General features: G+C 46.2%; 1 protein-coding gene across 12 annotated transcripts in view; it reads right to left on the bottom strand.

Moving 5' to 3' along the window:
• Positions 1–645: 645 nt before the first annotated feature.
• The window catches only part of TRAPPC10 (trafficking protein particle complex 10), a 97,403-nt gene continuing 86,384 nt past the window's right edge, over positions 646–11,664 (bottom strand). For 11 of the 12 annotated variants that reach the window (XM_023192415.3, XM_026447471.2, XM_023192398.2 and 8 more), the window contains 3 exons: positions 8,733–8,910; positions 4,244–4,438; positions 3,478–3,924 (listed from right to left, as the gene is read on the bottom strand). In XM_023192415.3, coding sequence (XP_023048183.2) covers positions 3,686–3,924; positions 4,244–4,438; positions 8,733–8,910 — 612 coding nt within the window. In that variant the 3' untranslated portion in view covers positions 3,478–3,685. Of the gene's footprint in view, positions 3,925–4,243; positions 4,439–8,732; positions 8,911–11,664 lie in introns of all 12 variants that reach the window. The other variant, XM_023192381.3, reaches the window with a different exon arrangement.

Raw genomic sequence — 11,664 nt, forward strand, 5'->3', positions numbered from 1 at the left:
AGCCTCGCTCTCGCCCAGCTCCGAGGCGGAGTTTGAACGCAAGCGGCCCAACCCCTCCCGAGGCGGGGCCTTCCCCGGGCCCCGCCCACACCCCGGAGCCACGCTGCAGGGCGCTCTCCGCACGGAGGCCCAGCCTGGCACAGCAGCGTCCACAATATCCGAGAGCCCTGCACACCCAAATGTCTTCGTTCTTGTGAGCTACTGGGTAAGGAATTATGAATAAAGTCCCGAATGCTGGCCGGTGCGTTGGCTCACGCCTGAGAGACTGAGGAGGGTGGATGACCTGAGGTCGGCAGTTCGAGACTGGCCTGGCCAACATGGTGAAGCACCGTCTCTACTAAAGTACAAAACTGAGGCCCATGCCTGTAGTCCCAGCTACTCAGGAGGCTGAGGCAGGTGAATGGCTTGAACCTGGGAGGCGGAGTTTGCAGTGAGCAGAAATCGCGCCATCGCACTTCAGCCTGGGCAACACAGCAGGACTGTCTCAGAAAAAAACAAAAACAAAAATTCCGAATGCTTCCCGAAAAGCAAATAATTTATGCCAAGAGTCAGGAAAAAGGACTAGGGAGGTAAAACAAGAAAATCTTCACATTACATACTGTTGTCACACCATGTCACAGCAAAAGATCCAGTGCAAAACAGCAGTTTCTTCTTAAAATGTGTATTTTCAGAATTACAATGCTTACATTTTAAACAGTCTTAATACAATGGTTTTAATCTAACAATATATTACATAATATGAAAAATGACTTTTCATAGTAAACCATGAAAATGGAATACCTGCAGTGTCAAAGTCACCAACTTGTCACCTTTTCCAGTCACAAAGTCCCAACACATTGTATTAATGCTTGGGAGTCTTACAGCCTGATGTATAAAGGATGAATAAATGTAGAGAAAGGAGCATTTTCATGAAAAATAAAATTTAAAAACCAGGTAGGATTTAAAGAACACAGTTGAGTAAAACATTTAGATCAGCCCAGTTTGCCCTTTTATAAAAAGTAGTATAGCTTTTCATTTTATATACAAACCTGGAGTGTCTCATTTCATTTTAAAACTTAATTTTAAGCACTAAAGATAATTTGAATAGAAGCCTGTATTTTTTCTGCTAATTCTGTATAGGATATCTAACTTCTCCACTAAGAGTAATTAATACAGGAATCTGACCCTCCTGGGCTGTGCTGACAATGGAACTGTTGTAGGTAAAATCATTTTCTGATTAAATACAACAATTTCCACGTTAGAATCAGAAGTTATAATTTTTCCAATCATAGGACATCCCATGAAATTCACAAAAATTATAACTTATTTTATTTTCCATTTCACAGTATTTACATGTTCCACAGATATTTGTAAAACGGCTGCAAATTCCTTGCTTTTTAGATACACATTGTATATCTGGCTTCACAATTATTTAACATCTCTTACATCTTTATCAACAAAACCAGCTTGTCTCAAACACATAGACCTTACTTTACATAAAACAATAAAAATCCAATTAGTTACTCTTTTAGGACTTTTATGACAAACATTAAGAAAAAAATGACAATTTTGGGTAACATTCTTTGTCTTAAAGAGGCAGAGAAGCATTCATGTAACATAATTTGCAAAAGATCTTTTGGGTAATTGGGGGAAAAACTGATAAATTTGATTTCATTCCATTTTCAGGCAATAAGAAAGCATTGTTAAACATTTTAAATTTCTCCTTCACTTTCTTCCTCTAAATATATATGAAGTTGGATAATTTCATCCTGGGAGTAGAACTAGATACAAGAATATCAGAGAGTAATAAATAAAACACTTAATCACATTTCCTCTTCCAGAAGGTAAGAGAGAAAGGGTAAGAGGGAAAGCTACATTATAGACTGGGGAAGCCTCCCAGGCTGACAACACGGATTACAGGCTCTTCTGACAGAATCAAATCTCCCATCTCTTTATTCACAGGACTTGGTAGAAATGCAGGGCAATCGTCAGTTTTTACGATAAAAACACCTTATTTTAGAAACCCTAAACTATCATTAGATTCTGAAGTTCTAATTTGCTAACTAGTTTGACCAAGTTTGTTAGTTTTAAACTGCACATGAGGAAGATAAATTTCTAGGAAGTTTAAATACACAATTATTTATCTTCTTTACATGTCTCCAATTTCTACAAATGAAAAAGACGTAGAAGGAAAAAAAAAATCACATCACCTTTATTTATTGAATGAGCTAGAAGACAACACAGAATACTGGAAATGACAGCTGTCACGTTTCCCCAGTCTGTGCCTCCTTCCTCCCACGCCCCACTGCCTCCCGCAAGCACCGTGCTGGGTGGGAACCCGGTGCTCCTTCTCTCCACGACTTGCACATCCACGGGGATTCACGCGAGGCCACTCGCTGCTGGACCCGATTCTAGCTGCTCGCGCTAATCTTGTCAAGTTCAATTCCAAGCACACTTGCCCAGGAAATTAAGAGTACTCTATTTCATATGTACAAAAATACATCGCTTTGGAGAGCTGGAAAAGGTTTAATACGTACAACACTTATTTACAAGCTGTGACTTTCACACCTGTAAAAACAAACACACTTATTTTTGTCCTTGATTTTTGGTGCAACTTACACATAAACATTACATCAGTTAGTCTGTATTTTTAAAAATAATAAATCAACCATATGTACAATTAAATTTACAACCGAAAGCAAATAATCCATTGGAACAGTGTGACTGCAACTCAGTAGACCAGCGGAGGGGATTCCAGGACTTGAGTCCTTCCCTACAACCAGACTGAAAACACACTGAGGACCTCTCATCCTCACGATGGAACATCTTAATTTCTAAGACTTAAGGTGCAAAAGAAAAATGATTATACAGCTACAATTACATGTAAAGACTTTAAAGGGACAGAAAAACGTATTAACCCTCACATATATAATGATCATTAAATTAAATACATATTTAACTCCCAGTGCATATGATATTCTATCAACATTATAGGGACCACAGGGTTCTAGAAACATTTATCCCTAAACCACCTCACCGCCGAAGAGTTCCTCACAGCCGGGTCTCAGCTTTCTTCAGTACCTTTCATGTGGCTCCGGCTGATGGACCTCCAGGTCCCCCAGCTCCGGCATCCCAAGGCACAGAAGGGGTTATGATCCCTCCCTCCCCCCACCCACCTCCCCTAGAAGGGTGTTACTCTAGAAAAGCACAACGAGAGGATCTGTGGTAAACGGCTGTTTTACCCCTTAGGGGACACAAATAAACCCCGATCAGGAACCTGGGCAGCTGTGTGACCAGAAAGGCACACACATGTCACTAAGAATGCAAGGCCTGCTGAGTGTCTACCTGAAAGACAAATGGCCTTCCACAAAGAGCCAGCAGACAGAGGCTGCTTCGTGGAGACAGCATGGGTGGAAACTTTCATGAGCAGCGTGTGAGGTAGGGGGAGGGAGGCTGGAGCTCTGAGTAAGTGGCGTGGGACACCAGCATGGGGACGGGGTGAGAAAAGCAGGAATCTGGGATCACAGGCGGCATGAAAACAACAACAGAACTCGGCTGGCCAGCTGCATGATGATGCTCTCTGATGTCCCCACAGCCAGGCAGGACCACTGAAGGTCTGGCTGGAGCCAGAACGGAGAAGAGTCCAGTCACAGTCCCATAAAGTGCACTCCTAGCTGGGCCATGGCATGTGTTCCCCCCAGCGCTGTCATGTTACACTGACTTCCAGGACGTGGTCATCTTGGCTGGGGATGACCAGGACTTGCGTGCCTGAGCTGGAGTTGAAGACCTGGCCGGCCGGCAGTGCCTGCAGCCGGGGCATGGGCAGGCCTTTGTGCTCGCTGCTGCAGGCCGAGTGCACGCTGCCCCTGCTCTTAAGGCTGCTGCTGTCTGGCTGGTCGTCCCCGTGCTTGTCTACTGACAGGCTGTCATTTTCTATCCAGCTGTCTGCAAAACACACAGGAAGTCAGACCCAAGCTGTGCCCACACTCACCTGGGGACTGGCAAAACCACATGGAGCCAGGCTGAACGTGCAGAATGCCACCCAACGCTGCCCCTTTACAAAGCACTCTGCGCACAGAGGCTTGGTTTCAGAGCCGGTGCCTGAGATTCTAACAGCACACGAGGCTTCTGGTACCAGTTTCTACTGGCACTGAAAACACGCCGCTAGTTCTCACACCTGCTCACTCACAAGCTTATCAGCTCTCGCACCAAGTCATCAGCTGCTCGAATACTGAAGGTACACTTTTTCTTAAAAAGTCCTTACCAGCGTCCAGTTGGGAGGAGTGCGCAGAATGATGGGGGAGGTACTTGAACAGCCTGACGTCGGGCAGAGGGAGATACCCCGCGAAGAGCGGCATCACTTCCATGTGGACCCTGTGAGTGGCTCGAGCAGCCACTGGCATGGAGATGACACCGCAGCTTTTCCCACACACTGCCCAATTGCTACTGTTGTCGACAACTGAAACGAGAGGAAGCGCTGTGTCACCCAGGACGGGCCTTCAAGTACTGGGGCGAGAGTCACAGCCATCGTTACCCAATCTTCTCACCCAACGGTGTCTGACAAAACACCGCGGACACCGAGCCCAGTGCCTTGTAGCTGCACCTGAAGATACAGCCACGCACTTTCACGGTGACAACACCTATTTCACTGAGTCCAACTTCAATTCGTTCTGGATTAGAATGAATTATGCTGGACGTGTACAGAAAACGACATTTTTCCTGTGAGGTTAATAAATGAATTAATTTTGATCTCAAATTTTTGTGTCACCTTCCGAAGTATGGTTACTTTGGCAGTTAAATGAGTTCTGTCTGGTAAGTGACAGTCTCTAAGACCGCTGGGTCTGAAGCCAACTCTGCCACTCAGAAGAGCATCCCAAGGCCTCCAGGCTCGATGACCTCTGTATAGCGGTGAGAACACCACCAGCCTCACAGAGCTGCTTTTTAAGGGTGGAAAGAGATATGTATGAGGGAACTACAAAAAGTTCACGCAAAAATGGAATCCAAAGATGCAAATAGAAAATATAAGCTTTATTTCTCAACATAAGCCCCACTAAAGTCAAGACATGTTTGTAAGCAATGGATGCCATTGCTTACAATGCCATTTAGTCCATCCCTGAAGAACTGGGAGGCCTGAGAATTTAGCCATGTCAAAGCAGTCTTTTCTACATTATTAGCTGAATAAAAATGGGTGCCTTTTAAAAACTTTTTAAGATCAGGAAACAAAAATAAGTCAGAAGGAGCCAAATCAGGTCCGTAAGGTGGATGCCTCATGATTTCCAATAGAAACCCTCGCAAAGTTGGGCTCGTTTGAGGAATGAGCAGGAGCACTGTTGTGGTGGAGGAGGACTCTCTGGTGAAGCTTCCCCAGGGGTTTTTCTACCAAAGCTCTTGCTATCTTCCTCAGAACACTCTCATAATACCCAGATGCTGTTGTCCTTCGACTCTCCAGAAAGTCAATAAGCAAAATGCCTTGAGTATCCCAAAAACCTATTGCTGTGGCCTCTGCTCTTGACCAGTCTGCTTCTGCTCTGGCTGGGCCACCCCACCTCTTGGTAGCCATTGCCGTGTCTGCTTTGTCTTCAGAATGGTACTGGGAGGGCCACACTGCATCTCCTGTTAAGGTTCTTTGAGTAAATGCTTCAGGATCTTGATCCCATGTGTTTGAAGTTTCCATGGGAAGCTCTGCTCTGGTTGGCCGTGGACCTGGGTGTTAGGGTTTTGGCACCCACTGACTGGAACGTTTGCTCACCTTTCTGTCCTAATTGCATAAGCTGAACCAGTTGAGATGTCTGCGGTGTTGGCTCTCATTTCTGCTGTTAATTGTCAGTTCTCTCCAATTAGAGCATGCAAAAGGTGAATTTTTTCCTTGATAATGGATGTGGATGGTCTGCTTGCTGCGGCCTTAATCTTCAGCATCATCTCGTCCCTTCTTAAAACAAGGTATCCATTTGCAAACTACTTAACTCTTTGGGGCACTGTCCAAAGAATTTCATAAACTTTTCATAAAGCATCAATGATTTCACCATTCTTCCACCCAAGCTTCACCATAAATTTGATGTTTTTTTTTTTTTTGAGGCGGAGTTTCTCTCTCGTTGCCCAGGCTGGAGTGCAATGGCGCAATCTCGGTTGGCTGCAACCTCCACCTCCTGGGTTCAGGCAATTCTCCTGCCTCAGCCTCCCAAGTAGCTGGGATTACAGGTGCACGCCACCACACCCAGCTAATTTTTTGTATTTTTAGTGGAGATGGAGTTTCGCCATATTGGCCAGGCTGGTCTCGAACTCCTGACCTCAGGTGATCTGCCCGCCTTGGCTGCCCAAAGTGCTGGGATTACAGGCGTGAGCCACCTCACCCGGCCAGTGTTGGCTCCTGATTTAATTTTAGCAGAATTCATGTTGCTCTGAGAGGGGTGCTTTTAAACTAACGTCTTCTCCTTCTTAGTGCGTCAAAGTCAATCCTGCTCAGTGAGGAGGAGCTTATTTTGGTGCAAAAAGTATTGAAATCCATGCATAGTTTTTTCATAATGTATCTTCCGTGATTTGTTAGAAGAACCCTTGTATGTAAAGCATTTAGTCCCACTCCTGTCTTAATATATGGCAGGTGTTATTATTAACACTGATTATTAAAACAATCCTCATGTAATTCAATGCAATTCAAACACCTAAGTGATCATTCACTGGGACCAGCCCTGGAGATATGAAATGAAAGTAAGCAAGACAGGATCCTTGCCATCCAGTAAACAAGACAGGATCCTTGCCATCCAGCAGTAGTTGGCCTGGCAAAGAGGTCACAGCTTCCCATCGTGAGGACACCGAGCAACCGCCCAGGGGGAGTGAGTGACCAGAAGGCCATGAGCAGCAGAGAAGGGCTCAGGGAGATGGACGTCCTGTAGGTGGGAATGGCGGACCTTTGAGGACAGGGGCTACTACAGGACACACAGAAGAGGCCCTAGGAGTGTCCGGAGGAAGGCAATGGAGTGACGGTTCTGAGAGTGTGGCTCTCAGGGCACCCGCAAGCTCGTAGCTTTCACACTGCTGCCTTTCCAGGCTGGTGACCTCGGTGCTGCTGGGGCAACCACAATGGCGTGAACTCAGGAGCCAGATCACTGCCATGAACTCACAGCAAAAACCAAAACGAAATGCCACGCTTCACAAAGTAGTCAAAAGTGTTCATTTTATTAAATTCAGCTCCTGAATACACTTTTTTTGTTTTTTAATTGTGAAGTGTTTATAGACTCACAAGAAGCTGTAAAAATAGTAGAGGGGTCACATACCTTCATCACCAGCTTCACCCACTGTGCCATCTCATGTAACACAGGAAGCTGACATTGGTAACATACAGTGACCCAGGCTGCAGACCCCACTGGATTTCACTACCGAGTGAACCAGGCTGTAGACCTCACTGGGTTTCACTAGAGTGAACCAGGCTGCAGACCTCACTGGATTTCACTAGAGTGAACCAGGCTGCAGACCTCACTGGATTTTCACTACCGAGTGAACCAGGCTGCAGACCTCACTGGATTTCGCTACAGAGTGAACCAGGCTGCAGATCCCACTGGATTTCACTACTGAGCAAACCATGCTACAGACCCCACTGGATTTCACTACTGAGCAAACCATGCTACAGACCCCACTGGATTTCACTACTGAGTGAACCAGGCTGCAGACCCCACTGGATTTCACTAGAGTGAACCAGGCTGCAGACCCCACTGGATTTCAATACGGAGTAAACCAGAATGTAGACCTCACCAGATTTCACTACAGAATGAATCAGCCTGCAAACCCCACTGGATTTCAGCACCTTTTGCAGGCATTCTTTGGGTCTAATTCTATGGCATTTGTCACATGTGTAGATTCTTGTAACCACCACAGCGGCCCTGGCCCAGAACTCTCCATTACCACAGAGGACGGCCTCCTGCTGCTCTGTGCAACACTGACCCGCCCTCCTTCTGCGGCTGGCATTTTGAGGGTGTCATTTAGAAATGGAATCACACAGTACACCTCCTTATAGGATTGGCTTTTTCTTAGTACAATGCCCTTGAGATCCAACCACAGTACTGTGTGTGTCAACAGTCCCTTCTGTTTCATTGCTGAGGAGGAATCAGATGTGCCAGTTTGTTTAACCACTCTCAAGCTGAAGGACGTTTGAGTTATTTCCACTCTTGAGTGCTTGTGTTCTTGACATTCTCTGGGTCTCTGCTGCAGAATGACAGCTGGCTCAGGGAAAGCACGTGGGGAGCACTCGGTGCTGAGCCGAAATAGCCGCTGTTTTCACAGAACGCCCTTTCCACTTGCAAGAGTGCTGGGGAAGCTAGTTATTCAGTGTTGGGTATTTGGCAGACGTTTGATTAAAAATGAATGATGTAAGCCTGTCACTTCAAAGAAAACATGAGTATTTGCTGCCAATGATGCCATCTGAGACTCTGAGCAAAAATCAGAATTTTGGAAAACTTACACTTGCCACTGTGAGCTTAAAAGAGTCCTGATGCTCCAAGCTCTCCCTGAGAGATCACAAATGCAGATTTTAAAAAAATATTGTCAAACAAGAGGTGCCCCCATGTGGAAGATCTGCACAACTCAGGAGACCATGCTTCTCACATGACTAACGGCACAGGGTGTCATGCTATGATGCCTGGGTAAAAGAGCCACTCAACATGCAAGATGGGCCGGGTGCAGTGCCTCACACCTGTAATCCCAATATTCTGGGAGGCCAAGGCGGGAGGACCGCTTCAGCCCATGGGTTCGAGACCACCTACCTTCATACATAAGCTTTGTCGAAAAATGCTCATCAGATTCGGTCAGTGCTTCATCCTTATCCACCTCCAAGAGGTCTGAGAGCCTCGTAATTGATACCTCCAGGGAGCAGAGGGAGCCTGTTCTGCAGTACTCCATTCCCGAAGGGGGAAAGATCTCAGCCTTCACGTTGTATAATGTCTGGGCAGGAAAGGGAGAGAAAAGAAAGGAAATGTACCTAACTGTTCTCAAGAAATGCAACCAGAGGCAAAAGAAGAGCTGCCCGCAGACCCTGGAGAGCTGAGGAAGGACACTTATCTGCTCTGCTGGCCTTAGAGCAACTGTGGCCACTCACTCTCAATAATTCCCATGGGAGATGCAATGTTTTCGGAAGTCCTACACCCCCAACCTTAACATCCTTCTTCAAATTATGAACATTTCCAACTGCAGGAAGAAAGGATAGCACAGCGACCCTCCAGCCGCCTATCACCCGGATCTCGAGATCTCAGCATGTTGATGCCTCAGCATCACCGATCGAGCCATGTACATTTCTGTATTTGCCTGAGGTAATTTAAAGCGAATTTCAGGCCAAGCATGGTGGCTCACGCCTGTAATACCAGCACTTTGGGAGGCAGATTATTTGAGGCCAGGAGTCTGAGACCAGCCTGGCCAACGTGGTGAAATCCCATCTCTACTAAAAATACAAAAATTAGCTGGGTACAGTGGTAGGTGCCTGTAATCCCAGCTACTTGGATTACTTAGCAGGAGACTTCCTTCAACCCAGGAGGCAAAGGTTGCAGTGAGCTGAGATCACGCTGCTGCACTGCAACCTGGGTGACAGAGCAAGACTGTCTCAAAAAAATAAATAAATAAGATTAAAAAAAAAGCAAATTTCAGATAACCTGTTATTTTGCCCCATCTACTTCAGTATGCATTACTAAACACTAAGGCCTTTTTCTTACCAAAACACAAAAGCTATTATTACAACTAGCAAAAGCAACAGGAATTCCTTGGTATAACCCAATTCAGTCCATAATCTACTTTGTCCATGTTTTCTTTCCATAATCAACCTATTCTCAGTGGTTATTCAAACATGCTTAACATTCTACCACCACCCATGGCGAACAATCACAACTCATCCGCCACCACAAAGATGAAAAAGGGCTCGCGCAGCTCCACTTCTGAAGGGAAGCGGGTGTGTGCACGCACGTGCATGTGTGTGATACAGTACAACTTGACTTAAAAGTGTTCTATTGGCATTGTAAAACGTTCAAAGAAGATATTTCAATATATTAAGAAGTGTCTGTCTGGAGTCTGAGGCCAAGATGAAGTCGTCTGCTGGGAGTTCACGGCCTAAACAGCAGTCCCGAGGGCGGCCTTTCTAGGTGATCTACCAAATCCCCAATCACCTCTGTTCGGACATGGGACAAACTCCCACCAGTCTCAAGAGGGGCCATGCTGGGACTTCCTGATGTTCTCGAGCCACAGGGCAGAAAGGATCCCAAATACACAGATGCCAAAATGCCAGCCGTGGGCCCGGACACCCACAGGTCCTGGGAACGGAAGCAGTGGAATGCTGTGCTAGAGGCCCCCTGAAACACCTCCTCCTTCTGAGAAGCTTCTGGCTGGAGCACAATGTGAATGTTTCTGAATCCAGCAAAGAATGCAGATTTGCCTAAGGGCTTGAAGGACACCCAGAGTTGCAGTAGGACAAAGTGGAGTTGAACACTGCTCTCGGCTGCATCCGGAAGGAGAGTGGCTGGGGGAAAGCACAGCCCAGGGTGAGCAGCAGGGGCCTCACCTGGCAGCACCTGGAGCTCAGGCACAGTGACCAGAACCGCAGAGCCTCTTCAGAGAGACACGCGAGCACTTACGGCCAGCTGGTCTCTGACAGGGAGGCCGGGGTCACCCCACAGGGAGGAAAGCGTCGTTATGACAGATGGGATAGGGACACGTGATGGGTCACTTGAAAAGAACAAATTTGGACCCTACCTCTTACCATACACAAAAATTAAGTCAAAGTAGATCACAGACCTAAATATAAGTGCTGAAATTACGAACATCTTGGAAGAAAATGCAGGAGAAAATCTTTTTGACCAAAGGCAATGATTTTCTAGGTCCAAAGCAAAAAATTCAAGCAATGAAAGAGAGAGTTGAATTGGATTTCATCAAAATTTAAAACTTTTGTGCTTCAAAGGACAACAAATGGAAGAAAATATTTGCAAATCATACGTAAGGACCTGGTACCTAGGATATATAAAGAACTTACAATTCAATAATAAAAAACAAATAACCCTATTTAAACACGGGGAAAGGAGTTGAACAGACATCCTTCCAAAGAAGGCAGAAAAATGGGCCACATGCCCACGAGAAGCAGCACAACATCACTAGCCACTGGGAAAACGCCCGCCAACTGGAACGGCCACAACCAAAAACACAGTGAGACAAGTGCTGGCAGGACACACAGAAGCTGGGACTCTCTGGGTCCCAGCTGGAATCCACTGTGTTGCTGGTGGGAATGTAGAGCCCTCTGGAAAAAGTTTGGCAGTTGCTCAAAAAGCTAACCGTAGAGCTACCCATATGACCCAGGAATTCCACTCAGGTCTTTACCAGGAGAATTGAATAGATATGGTCACATAAAAACCCGTACTTTGGGCCGGGCGCGGTGTCTCACGCCTGTAATCCCAGCACTTTGGGAGGCCGAGGTGGGTGGATCACGAGGTCAGGAGTTCAAGACCAGCCTGGCCAAGATGGTGAAACCTCGTCTCTACTAAAAATACAAAAAATTAGCCAGGCATGGTGGCACGCGCGTGTAATCCCAGCTACTCCGGAGGCTGAGGCAGAGAACTGCTTAAACCTAGAGGGGTGGAGGGTGCAGTGAGCCAAGATTGCGCCACTGTACTCCAGCCTAGGAGACAGAGCAAGACTCTGTCTCAAAAAAAAAAAAAAAAAAAA

Source organism: Piliocolobus tephrosceles, chromosome 19 (genome assembly GCF_002776525.5).
Source record: "Piliocolobus tephrosceles isolate RC106 chromosome 19, ASM277652v3, whole genome shotgun sequence".
Taxonomy (NCBI): domain Eukaryota; kingdom Metazoa; phylum Chordata; class Mammalia; order Primates; family Cercopithecidae; genus Piliocolobus; species Piliocolobus tephrosceles.